The sequence below is a fragment of the Pholis gunnellus genome (genome assembly GCF_910591455.1).
Source record: "Pholis gunnellus genome assembly, chromosome: 14".
In the NCBI taxonomy this organism is placed as follows: Eukaryota; Metazoa; Chordata; class Actinopteri; order Perciformes; family Pholidae; genus Pholis; species Pholis gunnellus.
The window spans coordinates 12,277,576-12,299,635 of NC_136541.1; the positions used below are offsets into that span (position 1 = coordinate 12,277,576).

The 22,060-nt window shown below is 41.3% G+C and overlaps 2 protein-coding genes across 2 annotated transcripts; both read left to right on the forward strand.

Annotated features, from left to right (window-relative positions):
* Positions 1-1,479: 1,479 nt before the first annotated feature.
* On the forward strand, positions 1,480-15,246 carry hfm1 (helicase for meiosis 1; the record flags this gene model as incomplete). The annotated part of the gene is made up of 39 exons (XM_079172982.1): positions 1,480-1,550; positions 1,634-1,749; positions 2,125-2,425; positions 3,538-3,887; positions 4,329-4,370; positions 4,497-4,567; positions 4,690-4,822; positions 4,984-5,135; positions 5,252-5,329; positions 5,697-5,852; positions 6,133-6,333; positions 6,673-6,761; positions 6,886-6,929; positions 7,082-7,183; positions 7,475-7,620; positions 7,902-7,996; positions 8,122-8,255; positions 8,368-8,415; positions 8,908-8,988; positions 9,152-9,243; positions 9,392-9,498; positions 9,619-9,666; positions 9,785-9,882; positions 9,979-10,113; positions 10,302-10,387; positions 10,608-10,691; positions 10,867-11,024; positions 11,188-11,291; positions 11,659-11,844; positions 11,964-12,029; positions 12,146-12,270; positions 12,697-12,773; positions 12,948-13,063; positions 13,164-13,247; positions 13,672-13,956; positions 14,089-14,170; positions 14,279-14,366; positions 14,889-15,040; positions 15,189-15,246. The coding sequence occupies 39 exons, from the start codon at positions 1,480-1,482 to the stop codon at positions 15,244-15,246; spliced, it is 4,641 nt and encodes a 1,546-aa protein (XP_079029108.1).
* An 818-nt stretch (positions 15,247-16,064) lies between these two features.
* Positions 16,065-21,884, forward strand: cdc7 (cell division cycle 7 homolog). Its single transcript, XM_079173044.1, has 12 exons — positions 16,065-16,228; positions 16,505-16,595; positions 16,796-16,882; positions 17,010-17,145; positions 17,665-17,758; positions 17,935-18,077; positions 18,216-18,552; positions 18,763-18,870; positions 19,025-19,200; positions 19,351-19,433; positions 20,330-20,479; positions 20,660-21,884. The coding sequence occupies exons 2-12, from the start codon at positions 16,505-16,507 to the stop codon at positions 21,088-21,090; spliced, it is 1,836 nt and encodes a 611-aa protein (XP_079029170.1). The 5' UTR covers positions 16,065-16,228; the 3' UTR covers positions 21,091-21,884.
* Positions 21,885-22,060: the final 176 nt, after the last annotated feature.

A 22,060-nucleotide genomic window follows, 5' to 3' on the forward strand; every position in this document is an offset into this window, starting at 1 on the left:
TGTGGGACAGATCATTTATTTTGTAAGGGTAACCGTACATACAACTGGCTCTACCGTAACAAAACAAACACCTCCCCCAATGATTGCATTTGATTGTGAAAGGTTCTTATAAAATATATAGTTAAAAGGTTACGCAAATTACTGACTCGTATAATATCGTCGCGTAATGTTACGAGCCGGCGCCATGTCCCCCCCCGAAAGATTTGAAATGGTTCATTCCAGATAGGAGGCATAAAAAAACTGAGTTAATGACCATCTCCTTTGAGTAGCAATTTTTTTTAGGTTGATGGCGGTTAATCGCCGTTTTAATTGATACAGATACATTTAAACTTCAGTTACTATTTGTGTGCTATAGAAAACATTTAGTTTTTACTATGTAAACCTGTCATTGACGCACAGAGAAGAATTGTATGCCAACACAGCAGAGATGTTACCACTATGCCCCCATGACAGTTGTCTTCTCACAGGTCTTTGTTGTTCTGTCATTAGCTCAGTTACTCACAGCCTCCTGTGTCTCAAACACGAATACACGAATAATGAAAATGATTCACAGTAAACATCTGTCATAGTTGGCCTGCTTACATTTTGATGCAAACATTTAGCTACAGACAATATTTTTAATAAAAAGTATAGCTTCAGTACTGTTACGCTACTGTCACTTTAAATATGCTAATAAATAAAGTTGTCACTAATGAGTGGTTCAATCTCGCGCAAACATGACAAAGAGGTACTAACTCAAATGTCAACTGTAGCTAGTGGGGTCAAGGGTTAAGCTACGGAGTTTTAATATTTATGTCAATTTATTCATTACAACAGGTAGGTACACCGGGAGGAAATAGAACAGATAACTTAAATACAGGTCCTTGGTTAAACTATGGAGCTAACTGTTAGTTAAAATGTCTTCATATTAGAATGTTGCTAACGTTAGCTAGCTGTTCACTAGCTTAAGCTAGCAAAACTAGTTTCCTCCACTGTTTCAGAAATGTAGTTGGATAAATAATTATTTTTCTGTGAGATAATGTTACTAACCTACATTACTCATGACGCAAAATACATTTTCGTATAACTTATAGAGCATTCAGTTCTATTGTAGTTACAAGTAGCTATATTAAATGCTTAAAGTAGCATTAAGTTAAATCAGCAGGAATATAGCTAATTATGGTTATATGAAAGCCACGTGTACATTTTTGTGTTTACAAAAATGTAATTTAGTGATGATTTAATTTCTTAAATAGTTTGAATTCACACACTACCTAATTAATGCTAATTATATTTAATATTTAATTTAATATATTATTATATATTATTAAAGCCTCTAAGCTTGCAGCAACAATAGTTTTTCCCTCTCATTTAACTCATTAAGTATCTCTGATTTGTTTTCTTCTTCAAGACAGATTTCCCAAACCAAGATCCATAGTGATTGATTGACATTTCCCCACTTTGCATTCAAATGTACGAGCGCCTTCGTGACCCGATGAGATGTTGGACACCGACGACTGCACCTTGTCCCTGGACAATCTGTTTTTTGAGAAACCCATTGTCCACAAAGTGTGAGTACAAGAGATGACCCACATCATCTTCTTCCCGCTCACAGCTGAATTCATGTTTTTTTCCTGTGGATTGTATTTGGCAGAAAGCCACTGCACCAGGAGGTCAGCCCATGGCAGCTGGAAGTGCCTCCATCCCTTTCTCAGGTTCCAGCCACTCAGGATGTGCAGAAGGAGGCAGAGTCGTTCCCTGCCCCATACAGTATGTTGTGCTCTGGATTAGGGTGAATTCCTTTTCACTTGATTTGAGTGAACTGCTCAGTATCTGGCCTATTGAAGAACTACTAAATTTAACTGTGTGACTCACTGACACGCTAGCTTGAACAGGCTTGAAAGCTTTCCCAATTTTCCTTGGCTTGCGTAAACACACCAGGATCTTGGTCTTATAATATAGCCTAATAATCATTAGTATAACTGGAATGGTAAATTCCCTGCTGTAAATTATTTTCATGAGCAAGCAAAATAGCAGAATAGTCAACCTTAGTTTGGAAAGTCACACCCGTAAAAGGCACCAAATTACAGCTATCAACAACTTTGTTTGATGAAACTCTCTCCCCCTCTTTATTATTACTCCCAGGTTTCTCACGGAGACTCAATACATTCCTGCCTCCTATGAAAGGATCAGCTGGTCTTAAGGTTTTACCATCAAAAATCAACGGTCCTTACACTCATAACAAAGATGAGAAAGAGATTGAGCAAACTCAGGATGGCAGCAGCAGCACCAGCCTTTGGGGAGGTGACGGGTTTAGGGATTACTCTCAGGGTTCCTGTCAGAGTGATAGAAGTGGAGATCCAACCCCTCAGCACTCTGGTCATGCAGCCATCAGCCGGAGGTGTTTGTCTCTGGAGCAAAGCAGAAGCCCACCTCTACGGAGAAGGCAAGTGTCCGTTATTTGTCAAGACGACATATATATATGATTGTGAACAGTGTGTGCACATTGTTTTAAGATAGTCTCACTGTAGTATATATTTTGAATGATGAGAAGAAATATCCACTTGTTGGCAGTTACAGGTTTCTTATTTTCAAAAGCCACAGATTAATATGTGGCCTTGAGGCTGTAAATAGCAGGCCAACAATGGTCTTTCTCTCCTTGGAGGCAGATACATAATTTTAAAAGTGCTTAAATTGGCAGGATTAATGTTATTCTCAGTATAAAAGCCATGTTTCCAGTTTTTGGCTGTCTAAAAATTTCACTCAAATTGTTGGAATCCATGACATTAGTAGTAGTTAAAATGGAACTGCAGTATATCACGAAGAGGCTTGGTTTTTACACATGTGGACGGTTTATAAGAATAACATAAAAATATGCTAAACCATCCCCCATAGGCTGCTTCTTCAAATAAGCCTCCAAGCTTGCAGCAGAAACATTGTGTTTTCCCCCTCTATCATTCTACCTCATTCTACCTCACTCTGCCTCATTCTACATCATTCTACCTCACTCTGCCTCATTCTACCTCATTCTACCTCACTCTACCTCATTCTACTTCATTCTACCCCACTCTGCCTCACTCTACCTCATTCTACTTAATTCTACCTCACTCTACCTCATTCTACCTCACTCTGCCTCATTCTACCTCACTCTACCTCATTCTACCTCACTCTGCCTCATTCTACCTCATTCTACTTCATTCTACCTCACTCTACCTCATTCTACCTCACTCAACCTCATTCTACCTCATTCTACATCATTCTACCTCATTCTACCTCACTCTGCCTCATTCTACTTCATTCTACCTCATTCTACCTCACTCTGCCTCATTCTACCTCATTCTACGTCATTCTACCTCACTCTGCCTCGCTCTACCTCATTCTACCTCACTCGACCTCATTCTACCTCATTCTACATCATTCTACATCATTCTGCCTCATTCTACTTCACTCTACCTCATTCTACATCATTCTACCTCATTCTACCTTATTCTGCCTCAATCTACCTCATTTCAACTTCTTATTCCCTCCGTATCCTCCCCTTCCTCCCTCCCTCAACAGCTTGTTCAAGGTTCAAGTGTCGAACAGTGGAGGTGACTCGTCAAACATAGGTGACCTCAGAAGCAGCAGCAGCAGCAGAAGCCAGACAGCATCCAGACCTCAAACTTTTCACAGTGCGGTTGCCATGGTGACAGTGCCTCCTCCTCTTCAGCCGCCACGGGCGACAGTTAGCCAGGCAGCTTCTCCTCGCTCCCCCGAGCCCCCCTCCCCACCCCCACCCCCTCCTCCTCTGGGCTCATCTGCAGCGTGCGGCCGACCCCCGCAGAAGGCGGCACGCGCTGAGATGCAGGACAAGGGCACAAAGAGAGCCTTCGTTCCGCCCATGACGCCTCAGCCTCTCTGCATACAAGGTGCTGCACTGCACTGACACAGTCACAGACAGGCGCTGCGCTCGCAGCCTCTGACTGGTTTACCAAATAACACTCGTATAGCTTCTGTAAAGCGGTGCGGCTAATGAGCATGCCCGTGTCTAGCCATGGCAGCAGCTGCCACATTGTGTTTGGGTGATGAGGTGAAATGAGGTGAGCTCTCCTCGTTGACCGTTTCCATTGTAATGCAGCATGCCGGTCACTAGGTGGTGGATTGTAAAACAGTACAGGCGGTGCAGGAACAGTAGAAACCCTTGTAACCACAGTCTGATGTTTAGTTAACATTCACTATAAAATATAATCCCTTGATTTTATACCCTACCAAAATGTCAAACATTTCATGTAATCCTCAAGGTGGAGTGAGTGGAATCAGTGAGTGCGTGACTCCAAATTTATTCTATGTTTTGATTGTGCACATTTTAGGGTCCTCTGCGTCTGGAGTTTTGAGACCAGTTTCTGAAATCCGTATCCTTTTTGCTGCTGCATAAGTCAACACAATTTGACCATTTTAGACAATGTTTGAACTGTAGAGTGACTGGAATGCAATTTCACAAGTAATGTGGTTTGAGTTCCTGATCCACGCTTTCACAGCAGCTAAATTCAGATCCGTCTTCAACGAGTTCCCCTTTTTCAACTACGTTCAGTCCAAAGCACTCGATGATGTAAGCATTATTTGGAAGCCTTTATAAACAGACACGTTGAGGATTATGACTAACATGATCGTTTTCATTGCTCTGTTATAACCTGTTAACAGTGACTGTATTTATGTTTGGTTTATTCACAGGTTCTTTACACGGGTAAGAACTTTGTGGCATGTGCTCCTACTGGGTCTGGTAAAACAGTGCTGTTTGAGCTGGCCATCATTCGTCTGTTAATGGAGACCTCAGAGCCCTGGAGAGATGTCAAAGCTGTCTATAGTGAGCAGAATAATATGCAGACCCTATTAATACACAGATAAAGCTTATCATGCACTGGGGCTTTGAATGTGTTTCTTCTGACTTGCCAAGTGTATCGTTTCCAGATTAGATTTTTGATGACATTATAGATTTCTGACCCTGTCACTGTCTGCTCTTGCCAGTGGCCCCTATCAAAGCTCTCTGCAGTCAGTGCTTTGAGAGCTGGAAGAAGAAGTTTGGTCCTCTAGGGCTGACCTGTAAGGAGCTGACGGGCGACACAGAGATTGACGACTTCTTTGAGATTCAGGACTCCCACATCATCCTGACCACGCCTGTGTGTGACAATATACTGCATCTTAATTAAACAAAATGCAGCAAAAATTAAGGAAGAGGAAAGATAAGAACAAAAAAAAATAAAATTGTGATCCGAATGTATTCATGTTTTGACAGGAAAAATGGGACAGCATGACAAGAAAATGGAAGGACAATTGTCTGCTGCAGCTAGTCAGACTCTTCCTTATCGATGAGGTCAGATATTTTGTTCAGAGACCCTTTTTTAAGTATTTATAGCGTCTCATAACCTGCCTTCACAGGGGCGGATGCTCACTGTGCAGTCATGTGCCAGTAGATGTTCTGTCTACAGTAAACTTCATTATGCCGAACTGGCTGATGGCACATAATTAGCCTCTGCCCTCAGCACTTTTTTTCACTTGAGGTTAGCCATTAAGAAATGATGGTCCATCATGTGGCCCACACACACAACTAGTCTCTGTAGTTCTTCCAGACTGAGATGCACCTCCTCACACTAATTAAATCTGACCTACATATCACCATCTCTTTGGCCTTAAATATGTTTATAAAGCGAACTGTAACCTGGCACATTTTGTTGTTCCAGGTGCATGTGGTGAAGGATACGACCCGCGGCGCCACGCTGGAGGTTGTTGTGAGCAGGATGAAGGCTGTACACGCCTACAGAACGGCACAGAATCCAGACGCAGGCCTCTCCATGAGGTTTGTGGCTGTATCAGCCACCATACCCAACACCTCTGATGTACGAGACTGAGAAAGAGCACTGCAGGAATTTGTTTGTGAAAAGAATTCAAAATGCATTGTGGACAAATCTCTCTGAATGATATGTTTCATAGATAAATTGGTTAATTGGAGTCCTCTGTTATGTGATTAAGTAGGAAAAAAACTAAAAATAGCAACAAATTCAGAAAGGCACTTCACGGAGGCACTGCCCTGTAATGCACAGACACAATTCTGTGTTTTTACCGTATCTCTTGTGTAAATGAGTAATGAGATCATTGTTTTATCTGCTCTGCTGTTAGATAGCAGACTGGCTGTCTGATGAGAGTGGTCCTGCCACATATCTGGACATGGACGAGAGCCACCGACCCGTGAAACTGAGGAAGGTGGTGCTGGGATTCCCCCGCATCCCGAACCAGACAGAGTTCAAGTTTGACCTTTCGCTCAACTACAAGATGGCCAACATCATACAAACGTACTCTGACCAGAAGCCTGCACTCGTGGTGGGTGGGAAATTGAGCAGACTTTGCCCTTTTTTTCTGCTTGTGTGTTTGCTTAACCGGCTTGATTTTCTCATGTCATTTAACAAAATTGTCAACTTATTAAAAGTTAATGAGGATGGTGGGATTAGATTTTTTCATGGTGTTATTGTTGACGTGTTTTTAATTTTTGTTTTATATATTAAGATGCTTTTTTCTATGTATATGTGATAAACATTAAGTTTATTATTTAAGTTATAGAAAGGGGTAGGACCTTTACTCCTTTACGAACTTGTGTTATTTACTTTGATTATTTGGAATTTGTTGTATATGTTTAGGAATAATAATTATGTTATTCTGTAGTTCTGCTCTACAAGGAAAGGAGTCCAGCAGTCAGCTGCAGTTCTGGCCAAGGATGCTCGGTTCATTATGAGCATGGAGCACAAGCAAAGGTATGTTTCTTACTTATCCATAACATGTTGTCACTATTCATCAAAACATGGTGTTGTTCTTTATCCGTAGCTAATTTCATTGAAAGCTTGATCTTGACTTTTTGTTACTTGTAATATTTTTAAGGCTGACGAAATATGCAAACTCTATTTTGGATTCAAAACTGAGAGGTGAGTCCCCTTTTGAATCCTAAATGTCAAGACCCACCAGATATACACTTTGAAACCTGTTTCAGTCCAGAGTTCCAGCCCCAGTAAGAAAGTACATGTTCATTTGATTACCGACCGTATTAACTTTATTTGGTGTTGTGTTTGTGGTCTAGATCTGGTGATGTTAGGAGTTGGTTACCACCATGCAGGAGTTGACTTGTCTGATAGGAAGTTGATAGAAGAGGCCTTCACTGTGGGAGACCTGCCTGTCCTCTGTGAGACTTTGTCACTAGTACAGTTGTATCCTGTGCTATAAATGGCTACGTGACTATAAAAGTGTGCCACACGATTCCGTATTGTTTTCGTATCGCTGCAGACGTAAACAGGAAAGACAAGTATCGCAGGTTACACCAAGCGAGCCGTTCAGTATCACCCGTATCATGTTGAAACATGGAACTACGCTGTCACTAACTGTCACCGCTAGCTGGTACAGTTTGAAATGTAGTTTTTACTGCATGTCATGGGCACTGAATTTGTGCTTGTGGTCTGATTTTTTTATTCCCTAGTTACCACCAGGACTCTGGCCATGGGGGTGAACCTGCCAGCTCATCTGGTAGTGATCAAGTCGACCATGCAGTATGTGGCAGGCTCCTGTGAGGAGTACAGCGAGGCCGACTTGCTACAGATGATAGGCCGAGCTGGGAGACCACAAGTAATGGCAGAATAACAATGAAATACTTTATTATTGTTCTTACCTGCCTTAGCACAAGGAGGTATGGGGTTGGTGCACCATCACAAAAACAATGTTTGTTTTGCTGGCACTGTACCATTTTAACACAAGGTGCATTGCCCTTCAACTTGCAGGAATCTGAAGGTATCTGTTATGGAAAAATAATCTTTTTAAATACAGTAAATGGAGTAAGAAAGATAGCAACGACTAGTTCTAGTGTGATGCACAAACTAAATACCGACTTCAGTTTTTTCTTCCTCTAGTTTGACACATCAGCCACTGCAGTGATCATGACCAAGATCCAAACCAAAGACAAGTACATGAATCTTATGAATGGGGTGGAAATCATTGAGAGCAGGTGTGACTGTCACTCGACATTCATCTTCTTCTTCTCTCCCTCAGCTTGTCTTTCTGTGACTCTGAGCTCTCTCGTAGACATTATTACCGTAGTGCATGAGGTAACAGTATACTCCTGTCCCCCAGCTTACACAGTCACCTGGTGGAGCACCTGAATGCTGAGATTGTTCTCCAAACCATCAGTGATGTCAACATGGCTTTGGACTGGATACGCTCCACCTTCCTCTACATCCGAGCCCTCAAGAACCCCACACACTATGGTCAGAGCTCCAAACACACAGAAGATTATCTGTTTCACAATTAGTGTCCAGCTTCTTTTAATGACTGTATGTTAGAACCCGTCATCGCAATGTGCCTCGACTCCAACTTCAGGTTTCTCCGCCAACTTGGACAGATTTGGAATCGAAGCTAAATTGCAAGGTGGGCCACAACTGTTTTGACTCTATTTGAAGCATAGACAGTATATAAGAAGTCGTAGTCTGCTTGTTTTTTTTGCAACCATAAGTGACACGATCGAGTGGAGGAAAGTACAACCGAAGGCTGAATAGGATATTTTTAGGCCAAAAGGTTACATTAACTTTCATGACCTGAAAACACAAAGCGACCTGTCAATCACAAGGTAGCCCCGCCCTAAAGCATTATTTTACTCTAAATGCTTCAACATCATGCTGTATTAAAGCGATTGAGACCATAAATTCATGTTAAGAATATATACTGACAAAATACATAAAGTAAGTGGGGTCATTTTCTCATAGACTTCACATACTGTAGACCACAATCAGACTTCAGAGGAGTCGCCCCCTGATGGCCATTAGAAAGAGTTTAAGTTGAAGGCACCTACACATTGCCTTCACTTTTCAGACCCGGAGATTGGCGCCTGATTTGAAGTCATTTCTATTTTTCCTCTCATAGAACTGTGTCTGAAGAACCTCAACTCTCTGTCCTCCATTGGTCTGATCGACATGGATGAGGACATCAACATCAAACCAACAGGTAGAGAGGAGAAAATAGAATAAATGATTTGCAAAATGATCCTCTTTAGTTTACTTTCTTAACTTATGTTCAGTGGAGTGGATGACATCTGCACCTTTATCTTCACTCTTCCTTTATAACTGAGCCTTCAAAGTGTTGAATAGTTTGTGTTTGTTCCCTGCAGAGGGAGGCCGATTGATGGCCAGGTACTATGTTGCCTTTGACACCATGAAACAGTTCAGCAACGTGGCCGGCACTGAGAGTCTGTCTGACCTGGTAGGTTTCCTCATAATGCTGCACAGCAATGCCAATATAGTGACATGTTCTATTGTCAGGCTGGTTTCCTTAAAACTGAACTTATTTGTATTATTATTATGGTAAGGCATTGCAAAATTATTCAGATGAAAAGTGTCTGTATGTACAGATTGAGCTAGTGTCGAAGAGCAGAGAGTTCAGCGACATTCAGTTGAGAATGAATGAGAAGAGGTCCCTGAACACCCTCAACAAGGACAGGAACAGGCTCACCATCAGGTCTCACACATGTATAGGATTGACATCTACATGCATATACCGGATCATAACCCCTGTTTTTAAATGCATAATGGTCGACGTAGACACAATTGTGAATAAGATGTTTCTGTATTTTTCCAGGTTTCCCATCGAGGGAAAGATCAAAACCAGTCAGATGAAAGTGAACTGGTCAGTTTATTCATTCAGGGCTTTCTCTGTGTTTATTATTTATACTGTACATTTTATATTATGGAGTTCTTATGGACTGTGCACGATAAATATTACGTGTTTGTTACCTTGTCTGTAGCTTGATTCAGGCTCAGTTGGGATCCATCTCAATTCAAGAGTTTGGACTTACACAGGACACAGCAAAGATCTTCAGGAATGGGATGCGCATCAGCAAATGTACGTTGGGTAAATCCGGAACAACAAGTACACAAAGTGCTCTCTGTTCTATTTTGACAATTTTTAAACTTTAAATAGTTTTTTGATCCCAATTAGGCTTGTCAGAGTTTCTGACTCACCGATCTAAGATTGGTTTCTCTGCTCTGCTTAACTCCCTGATGCTGGCTAAGTGCTTCAGAGCCAAGCTTTGGGAAAACTCCTTCTATGTTTCCAAACAGCTGGAAAAGATAGGTAGATAAACATCACCATAGTGTGGCATCTTTTATCCAAGCAGTGTAAATGCAGTATTAAAATGACAAATCTCCATGCTAGTTAATACACAATGAATTAATCAACAAACCAAACAATATTCCCGTTAGATGTACATGCAGTCTCAAGCTAAATATCAACACTTTATAATAATACACTGTGTTTTTCAGGCCAGACTCTGTCAACTGCCATGGTGAACGCTGGACTCACCACTTTTAGCAAAATCGAGCAAACCAACCCCAGAGAGCTTGAGCTGGTCAGTCTGTGTAATATTTAAGATATGAAAACACTTTTTAATAACCCAAATCATTTGATTAACCTCTGTTTGAGCTGAATGTAGACTGTGATCACAGTATGGCTCAGCTTATGTTGAGCAAAATCTTGTTAATACCTTAAATGTTTGCACAAAAATACATATTTTCAAATAATTTTTGTATAAAGTACTTGGATATGATTTCTAACTTTATTTTATTCAGATTCTCAACAGACATCCACCATTTGGGAACCAAATCAAAGAATCTGTCGTGAATCTCCCGAAGTATGAAGTTACTTTGGAGCAGGTAAAAGATGTAGCAGAGTTTTATTATCAAAGGGACAAGAACGTTCATATTACGTCACATTATTGAGCTTTTCACTTTTTGTTGGTCAGACTTTTGAGCTATTATTGCCAGGTTGCATCTGATAACTCTGTTATTCTTAATAGCTTTTCTTTAAAGTTGTCTTTGTATTTCTCAGCTTCCGAGGTACAGCTGTGCTGCGGCAGAGATTGTGGTGAAGGTGAACCTTAAAAACCAAGCACAGCTGCTGTCCAGGAGAACAGCTCCAGACAACCACTACATCTCTCTGATTATCGGAAACTCTGACAACGCTGTGGTCTTCCTACAGAAACTCACGTGAGGGAACAGTCCCCAGGCCTCACCAATTTATTGTTGTCCTTCTCTCACTCACCCTCTCTTTCTGTATAGCTCGGTCACCATCATGAACAAGAAGACAGAACCTGGTTTGACAATATATAGCATATTGATTCTCAGCAGGCAACCTGTTGTTTGTTTCCAGGGACTTGGTCCTGCTGAAGTCTGGGAGCTGGTCGAAGAAGATTGAGGTGGCAAAGGCCTCGAGAGGAGAGGAGATCAGTGTCAACCTCATCAGCTCACAATATGGTACACCATGAAAACACCTTAATATTGAACATGGACAATGTGTATCACCTATATCATAGAAGGGAATAAAGGTATGTTGGGTTGTTCAGTTACACGGTTCTTTATTTATATATTGAACAATTCACCATGCCCTTTGAACAACAATTTCACTGTTATTTGTGAGAAACAAGTGTGTCAAGCCAAATAAGGCAGTTATTCAATTATTATTTATTATTTTCGGGCATTTGTCATTTTTTGTCAAATTCATCAAATCAAACCACAGATTCTTTATATAATGCACGTCTTGTTTTTGCACATGCTGGCTTCAGACTAATGCTATGTAGGGAGTGTACTTACTGGATGTTTTTGGCCTTTTCCTCTCCCATAGTGGGCCTGGACATCCAACACAAGTTCAACGTCTACTACTCTGGAGCCCGGAGGTTTGGAAATGATAATCTTTACAACACACCGTTTGATCCGACTGGACAGAGACCACAGCACTCTGCACTGAAACCACAGTCTACAGACCAGGCTGCAGCTCAGAGGGAAAACACCACATCTGCTACAGACCAAGGCACTGCACTGTTGAACTGATGGTTCTGTTGATGCTGAAATATGAAATGGTGTATATCGATTTAGTATGTCTTCAAAGGCAGGTGGTGATTTGAGATGTGTTTAATTTTCTCTAATCAGATTTAAGCAATAAAAGACAATGCAACCACTTCTGCAAGAATAAGGATCTGTGTGGCCACGACTGCTGTGAGTACAATCACTCGTCTTTCACTGTGTACGTCTCCTTTTGTGCAACTTATGTGCACCTGTGCTTTACTTTGTGCGGCTGTCAAGAGTATAGAAGTCTTCTCTCCGCCCTCAAGGTAAAGTAGGAGTAGCTGTGGCACGGAAGAGGTCAGCAAATCAAGAGCACAGTTTCTCTTCCTATTTGAAAGACCTGAGGAGCAGGTGTGACACACTTCCACAGACTCCTGTCAAACGGCTTAAGGTTCGGAAGAACACAAACACACAAAAAACAGTTGTTGAATTGAAACAAATAAACACGGTTTAATGTGTAGTCTGTGATTATTGGAAGACTGCTATACTAAACCTAATCCAGGATAGAATGCAAAGTGCACTGATGCAAGATACACTTCATGTTGACTTGTCTGCAGAAGACGCTGATGAGCCTCAGCTCATGAGCTATTATACTGTATATTAAGATATGAGAATACTATTAAAATGTATAACAAATACCCAAGTCTAGACATGCACTTTAGAAATTAAATATTTTGTTTAAATGTGTAGTAAAAATAATTACAATTAATAATAACTATGCTTTGACAACAACGTTCTTATTTCTTTATAAATCCATTAAAAGTCTTTCTCTGTGTTACTAAACTGAATAAGTCTGTTTGGTGTTTTATTTCCTCAGATTAAAATGAGCGAGGAGTCTGTCAACATGCAGGAGTTTGCTTACAAACCCAAAGAGAGGCTGCCTGCTGTTTCCTGGTATTCACAGTTACACTGACATCTTAGACTTTGATCATAATTGTGAATATTAGAATAAGTCCCTGAACAACTGCTGCATATTAGCTTCTAAAAACGTGTGACAGTAAAATATGTTTAGTGTCAATGAAATCAATCAAGTCCTGACACTGAATTACATTCATGTATTTGATGAAGGTACGGAGGAAGTCACTGTGACGCTTCAGTCAGACCACACGCTGAGACGGTGGATCTGACCGGAGAAGACAGCCTCCAACTGCCACACATAGTTCATCTGAGCGATGTTGACAATAGTAAACAAATTAAAGACTCTGAACTGAACACATTCCCCAACGTTGTAGGGTTCAACGATCACAGGATCTGTGACTGTATGTTTCGGTATCTCATACTCAGATTATGAGGACTACGTGGAGGACATGCACATGATGATGAAGGAGCCCGTCCAGACACCTGCTGCATCTCGTGCTCAACATCAAAGTATCGTTAAAAAACGTAACGCAAACTCATTACAAGACGCACGTCATTAGTGGTTTGGCATGTTTTAGCACATTAACTACAAATCTCATATTAATGAGTTATTTTTCAGTGCATATTATATCGGTTTCAATCTCTTCGCCATTGTCATCAGTTCATGTCAGTAAACCGTCAGTAAATCATCTTAGAGTTTTCATTGACAGCACAGTGCATTGCATTGATAAGCAGCTTTATGAGGATAATGTTAACTTGGTTCATGAAAAAAGGTTATTCTTTGACAGAAAACAAGCAAAGCCCCCAATTATGGTCTTTAAAAACTCTGGAGTTGTTATTGAGATATTGTTTTCAGATTGAAACCAAGAATGACCAAAGCGCAGCACCACTTGATGGTGTATTCATTATTTTTATTTAACTCATTTGTGTTTAGGTTCCTCAGTGTGGATGAACCCAGGAATCAGTGTTGGTGTGCGTCAGAACCATAAACCGCTTCTAAACCAGATCAGAAGAACCAGCTCGGCTGTCGTGTCAAACCAGAGCGCTCACTGCGTAAATGCTTCGTCATCACAAATACCGACGGTCAGCTTTGACCTCGGAAACGAGTGGGACGACTTTGATGACGAGAACTTGGTGCATGCCAGCGAGGCGTCATTGGCCTCGTGTCTAACCGGTGCTAGACCTGAAGCCCAGCAGCGTGTCGACTACAACATGCCAGGTCGAGTGAAGTCTCAGTTACTTTTAATTCAGAGGAGGGAAGTCATATATTTCTACCTCAGGCATGATTATGAGGGATTATGCCTCCATCATTGTTATGATTTTGATTCTCTTACCTTTGTTTTATGTGTAGGCTTTGCTGCTACATCTGCACCAGTGCTCCTCAGTCACTCACAAGTCCAACCCTGTGTAACCACAGCCAGAACACCACTGAGGTAAGGACAGAAATCAAGTAATGTGTGAAATATGTCAAATCTCCTCTCAAAATATATTTGATATTGTAGTTAAGACAGTAAAAACATTCGTCATATATTTGTTTTTAGGTCGATTTTACCTGGAATCAGAGAACAAGGACCCTCACTGGTTACAGTTAGACCACTGAACAGAGTCACACTCGACTGGAATAACAAGGTGTGTGTGTGTGTGTGTGTGTGTGTGTGTGTGTGCATGCAGAGATCTGTGCATGTGCTACATACACAGAGAATACTGTTGTTTACATAGTTGCCCCCTAGACTTTGATTTGTTTAACCCAATGAATCTTATACTGTGGAGAGACACAATTGAGTGCTCTGCCATTTTGAACATCTTACTCTTTTCATTGTTTTCCAATGCCAGCATGCATGATACCAGGGCCGTGACCAACCTAAATGAAACAGGGCTGTAATTAATGTTATTAATTTAGTTACACCGGTGTTTACCTTGCAATGACATGCAAATTGGCTGCTGTGAAAAGGGCCTATTGAGTTTAAAATGCGTCTTTCATCTCCAGGGATTCATTTAGATGTCGATAAAAACATGGCAGCAGCAAGGAATATTCTGTTAATGTATTAATATTAAAATGGTTACTGACTCCCAGGTTAAGCTAAATCAAAGGTGCTTTTAAACAACTTAACTTGGCAGATCTGACATTTGCTTCCCTTCCTCCTCTTGCAGAGATCAAGCACTTTCAGAGAGGAACTCACAGTCAAAACACCAGAATGTCCCCAAAAGCAGACGGAGACCCTCGTGGCCCCCCTCACCAGAAGGTTTGATTTCTTCTCAACAATGAGCGTCCCATCCAACACCAGCTCATCTGTCAACAGAAGGTACAAACAATTATAAATGCTTTCGTTTTGACTCATTACCATATTATTTCCTTAAGTAGGTAATGCAAATAATCCTACATATTGAATATACTTTAAACGTACATGCTTTCTCCTGATTAACCCTTTCCCTCTTTTTTACACACTGTAGCAGCACTAAATGCAAAGAAGAGGAAGCTTTCCTTGGGATATTTGATGGTATATTTTAGAAGTACTGCTTGTCTAACTATGAATATGTCATTAACATAAAGTGTTTTATGTCATTGTTCATATTTTGTTAACCGGTGAGCTTTACATGAAGAGTTGTAGACTGTTTTAAAGTCATGTTATTATTCGTTCATATTGTAAATGAAACAGATCATTTCTAATGTTAGTTTTAATTGTTACTAATGTAATTTATGCATTTATTTATTGAATAAAATCTGTGTTTATTGAATGCTTCAGTGCAGTCTTTGGGGAGAAGTATCAGCTTGTAGTGAACAAGTCTTCATCCTTTGATGGGGAAGCTCATCATTTAGCACTTATTTGATAGGTAGGTTGTTGACCATGTAATCAGCTTTATTTATGTATTTCATTTGGTGATTGTTTAATGTACATTTAGTGATCTGTCAAACAAATGTGGCAGTTTTTGGTATATTTTAAGCAGGTTTGGACCACAGTCTTTACACTGTTGTTACTAAACCTGACAAGGTCTCAGAGTTTGGTTTAATTATCACGTTGATTATCACTTTCATTCATCAACACACTTTATTTAAATGTTTGAATGGAACGGGTTTAATATCCAGAATCTCACTTCTAAATGAAGATTTTTTTAATTTAATTTTTTTAATTTATAATAATAATATTACTGTGATGTTACAAACTCCGGTACAGTAGGTGGCGGCATGCCTTAACCGTTGGTTTGTAGTCTGCCAACAAACAGTAGAAGAAGAAGAATACTTCTTCCTGTAGACTTTGATCTCGCGTGACTTGTGCTGATGTAACGCGAGATTTCAGGGACGTCACTTTTAGCGCGGAGTTTGTTGGCGGAAAAGTCTAAAAAAGCTCAATAAACTCTTAATTCAGCCGCAGCCCGAGTTATATTTACACATATTAGTTTTCGTCGAAGCCACATTAGCTCAGGACTGTATACTGTGTTCATGAAATTGTCGTTTGAAGAAACTGTCGAACTTCACAGCAACAACTAACGCGGTGAGTTTCTCTTTGTTTTGGGTCTTTTTGTTCTGACGTTAGCTGGACAGACAGCAGCGAACAGCTAGTTTTGTTGTAGTGTGAATGACAAACGACAACATTTCTTATATATCTGTCAATAACCAATCACTGTATCAAGTGAATACGACTCAATACAGTATCCAACTTAACACCACTTCCCTAAGTTAACGACATTTACAGTTAACACGTTTCAGTTAAGTTGCCATCATAACTCTGTATTAACTCTCTGTATTCATGTCTGTGTGTGTGTCTTAGATGGAGCTGTGTCCTGTCTGCACCGAAGGCGTCAGCACAGACGGATGTGTCATTAAATCAGACAGAGGTCAGAGGAAAAGCAAAGTCTCGAGTAAGTTACACCTAAAGAATATAATCATCTTAATGACGTCACATAGTAACATGCCTGTAGAGGTTTGTCATTCTTTCACCTTTTGTTGCTCAACAACCTGAAACATAAAGTGAGAAAGTATGGTACTAGATTCAAAAAGTGTGTTGTGCAACTATGACTTATATATATATATATATTTATATGTTCCTGTTTTGTTCCAGGGGATGTGGAAATAGACATTGAGATCCTCTCCAAAGCGGTCCCTCAGCTGGCCAAGGTTTTCCGCATAACAGACAAAATTGGAGAAGGTACTTGCTCTGCCTGACTGTGTACACAGCATTTTGGAGTTTGCAAGTATGCGCTTCAGAGACATTTTTTGTTTAAGATGAATACAGTAGGGACTCAAAGTGTTCATGACGTGTATCTATGAACAAGGTACGTTCAGCTCGGTGTATCTGGGTGAGGCTCAGATGCTGGATGGGAGGAGAGAGATGTTCGCCCTGAAGCACCTCATCCCAACCAGCCATCCCACACGCGTCGCTGCTGAGCTTCAGTGTCTCACTGTAGCTGGGTGAGTCCAACACTGCTGTGTGTTTATGAAGTGATTCAAGACTGTCAGACTCCCTTTTTAAAGAACTGAACCGCTAATTCAAACTCTTTTAAGTTGGGTCTTTAATTACGTTTATATACTCTGCTTCATGCATTGTTTACGCTGTTGTTGTTGACTTCTTACAGTGTTGACTCATCGAATATGTGAGAGTTGTGTTCTCACAAATTCTAAAGTAGCAAATCAAAGAACTGTTGCATCATAACTGTTTAATCTAGTTTTATTAAAGGTTATTTTTATGCCGTAGTAAATTAGTGTGGGCTCCTTGTTGTGTGATTCAACTAAACCTACGCACCTCAATACAGTGATGGCTGGTTTGGAAAGACATCCGTTTGTTTATATGAATGTGCATTTATGTTTGATCGGTGTTTTTAAAATGATTGTCGGAAGTGACCGACCAAGATTGACTTCGTCACAGAGCAGTCACACATTCAACGCATTTAAAGTTTCTCACTGTGTCCTTTTTTATTCCTCACTTTTCAGAGGCAGAGAGAACGTGATAGGCGTGACGTATTGCTTCAGGAAGGAGGACCATGTAGTGATCGTCATGCCCTATATAGAGCATCAAGCTATTGTAGTAAGTACAATTAGATTCTTTCAAGCATGTGGCTCCCGCTGTCACAGATTTCTGCAACGATACAATCTGTAATGTAATCCCCCAAAACGTAAATCATTTAGTAGCTTTCTTCAAGTGGTTATTGTTCGCTGACATGTAATTTAAAACTTCTGATCCAATCAAAATGCATTCTTCAGGACATTATTGGCTCATTGAGCTTTGAAGAAGTCCGTCTGTACATCTTTCACCTGTTGACGGCCCTGAGACACATCCACCAGTTTGGCATCATTCACAGAGACATCAAACCAAACAATTTCCTCTACAACAGGAACAGCACAATGTGAGTAGTCCCATTCCTCCTGTTTTTAATAGTTAACAGGGAAATTCTCACCTCTCTGTGTAGTTTGGGTGCGGATGTGGTGTCTGGGGCCAGAATAAAGTGTAAAGTATTTCTTAATTTATTTAAATGTGTTTGCAGGTACGCGCTGGTGGACTTCGGCCTGGCTCAGGGAACAGCGGACACCCACATTGAGCTGCTGAAGGTAGTGAGGCAGAGGGCATCGCAAAAAGGTGGAGGGTCCACGGGGAAACCAGACACCACACAGCGGAGCAAAGCACCACCAAGACTCCTTCCCAAAACCACCACCACAGCCTCACCCTCACTGCCTCTGCCTGCACTGCAGTCCACGAACTTACCGCCTTCCTGCTCTTCTTCCTCCACCGCCACCTCTTCCTCTGCCTCTCAGAAAGCACTGGTTAAAAAAGCTCGCTCTGTCACCACCACCGTCACCGCCTCTCGCACAAAGCTCACCAAGGTGTCTGATCACATTTGACCTTTATTGGTGTTTCTGGGGCTTTTCTTTAGCTGAATTGTACATTAGTGTAATTACAGTGTATTTGGGTATAACTCATCTGAATTTTAAGAATTTCCTCTCTGGGTATTTTAAAGTATGTGTTTATCTTCTCACTGAACTACTCTGTTGGTTTTAGCTAAATTCTGCCTTCCATGTTTTTGCTTTCTCTAGGATTTGACAGCACTACGCAAAGTGCCCCGTCCTGTGTTTGGAGAGAGGAACCTGAACAGCTGCACTCGCGCTCCGTCAACCACCAAACAAGCTGCCATAAAGACAGAGGTAGGCACGGAACCTTTTTGGAAGAATAAAAGGTTTCTCAAAACCATTGAAATGACGAAGAAACATTTGCTTCAAAGAGAGAGACCCCTTTAAATGTTATTATGTGTTTATATCTCAGTTAGGTCATTGTCATGAAGTACTTTCTTTGATTCAGTTGGTAAAACCCAGCAAAACAGAGGACCCAGCCAGTCGAAAGTGCTCTTCCGCCAGCCGGGGCCCGCTGCCTGTGAGGACCCAGAGCAGCAGTCAGAGGCCCCAGAGGACGGTACAGCAGGGCCTCACCTGTAACTGCTACCTCACTGACCGAGTCTGCAACATCTGCATGTCCAGGTAACAGGAAAAAAAGAGGGAGAAACCACTCGTATGTAACATGATTCTTCATCACAAATGTGAACCTAACTTATTTACGTTCCTTGTTTTTGCTATTCTCTCACTGAACTGTGTTCAAACCTCTGCTTTGTGTTGTTTGTATTGATAAAGGAAGCCGCAGGTGGCTCCCAGAGCTGGAACCCCGGGCTTCAGAGCTCCAGAAGTCCTCACAAAGTGTCCCAACCAAGGAACAGGTTTGTACCTCAAACCACGACTATTATGATTTATTGTCACACAAATGCAATGACGGCTGTGCAAAAGCTTGTTGATTCAACATTCACAATATTATGATCCAAATCTTTATTCTTCAACTTTCAATTCGTCCGTGTGTTTTGGACTCTTAACTTCAACAACTTCTCAAACACAATGAATACATTAAAACATAGATGTTGTCTTATTTCAGATGAAGTGCACATATAAAATATAAGACTTACAGTTTGGAAATGTTCTGCTTCAAAGCACCAAGAGAGCTTCATTCTCTCTCATCCACTTCAATGTTATTTCACCTCCGAAAGTCTTGAGCAAAAACACAGAAGTGGAGACCGCCAGTTCTCAGTCATTGTTAAATTTATCCGCACAATATCAGGAATACAACATAGTTTTTAACTGTGAGTGTCTTTTTCATAGCGATGTACCCATTGACCAATTTCGATTGAAGTCTGACCTGCCGATTCTTTCTAAGAACTATTATTGACCGCAAGGCACCAGAATAACTTCTTTCACCACATTCCCGAAAAATAGTTTCAACCACCCTGAAGTCAGTGTAAACCGTCACAAATTCTAAATGTTGTCCTTTGACTCTGTTTTTGTCATAAAAAACAAACAATGAGGAGATAAATGATTGTATTTTCATCCAATACTGGAATTCCATCAACGGTGGAAGTTGAAATTGTTGTTGTTCTAAAAAAGTATTTTGGAGGAATGAACCTTTAAAACTGTATGTCGGTTTGAATCGGTTCACAATATATAAAGTAGTGAGAAAGGTCAGAAATAGGCAAAAACTGTCAACTGATCAGTTACTTGTGTGTTGCATACAGATCTGTATTTGTTACTAATGTTGCACCTCTTCCTGTCTCCTCCTGTGCTGCAGCCATAGACGTGTGGTCGGCTGGTGTGATCCTGCTCTCGCTGCTCAGTGGCCGCTACCCGTTCTTCAAAGCCAGCGACGACCTGATCGCCCTCACTCAGATCATGAGCATACGAGGCTCCAGAGAGACCATCCAGGCTGCCAAGGCCTTTGGTGTGTATTCACATTTTAAACTGACCCCTATGCTGCTGTGTTATGATGAATCCAGCAACACGGTGTCTCACCCGACCGTCACCGTAACAATGTAGGAGAACTGAACTGAACCTCCCTGTGATGCACAGAAGGCTCTGTTTAGATAATTAATCTGTTTTTTTGGGGCTGATCTCCGTTCAGGTAAAGCAGTGGCGTGCAGCCGGGTGCTGCCTCGGCAGGACCTCAGAACGCTGTGTGAGACGCTGAGAGGACGGAGGCCGTCGCCGGAGGATGAAGTCACACCGCTTCCCGAAGCCAACGAAGACTCCGCTGTCACCCGTCATCACCGGATCCAAGAGGATACGCCCACACACCGTCCCACCGAAGCAACATTAGAGCAGCACAAAGGTGGAGCAGGTGAAAGTGCTGAAAGGGAACACTCAGGGAACACGGAAACCACTCGCCTTAAGCAGAGCTCAGAGACAGACTGCAAGGTGAAGCAGGACGAGCAGGGCTGGGACAGAGTCCCTGATGAGGCCTACAACCTGCTGGACCGGCTGCTGGACCTGAACCCTGCCACCAGGATCACAGCTGCTCAGGCTCTGCAGCACCCGCTGTTCAAAGACCTGTGAAACGGGGACCAGGAGTCTCACATCAACAGAACAGAACTGCCAGCGTCCTAGTCTTTGGTTCACGTACTAAGTCTGAGTACTAAAGAGAAATAATGCTGCAAAGTGGAGAGAAAATGTACGTGTGTGTGTGTGTGAGAGTGTGTGAGAATAGAGTTCTGATAGATTTTAGTGTGGCGAGAAAGAATTCACCATTGTCTCTCTCATCCACCCGTTAAATGCTTTATAGATTTGAATATAAATATTCATTCAAGACGGGTTTGACTTGCTGGTTCACACGTCAGCAGCCATGGTGCAGAGTACTTTGAGGATGGACGTGTTAAAGGGCTCTGATGTGTTAGCTAAGACCTAGACAGGACGAGTACCGACTTGAGGCATTATATTGGCAGACTATTGGCTTTTGTGTCAAACAGTTTTATAACAGAAGGTACCTGATCTCTGTGAAGACATCAGCTAGTTACAGCTGCACACCGTCTGATTATTTAGTTTTTTCTACGCTCTGTACTTTTATACCTCAGGAACCAAAAGAGACAAATACAACCTTGAGAAGTCTTGTTACTACTGTGAGCTTGTGTGATGCCGCGGGTGAAGTTTGGCCTTTTTATGTCCTGGAGAGGGTCTTATCAAAGGGGAAAGTACGTATGTTGTTCACTATTGTCACCGATGCCTTACCACCATATCACCGCTGTATGAAGCGACTATTTCTAAAGTACGAACGGGCTTTTGATTTAAAAGTGCATTTTTATTGTAGTATGAATGCTACTGTATGAGTGTCTGTTTTAGCAGTTATAATTTATAAACACGGTAAATGTATAGTCTGCCGCTCTCTCGTTTGGATGTTTTAATAAAGGGGGAAAAAACAGCACGCGACTGCCATTATCAGAATGTAACCTCTTACATTTATGGAGCATTAAGTTCTGAGTGTAAATATTATTCATCATTGATCATCAGTCCTGTAATTACTCCTACATTT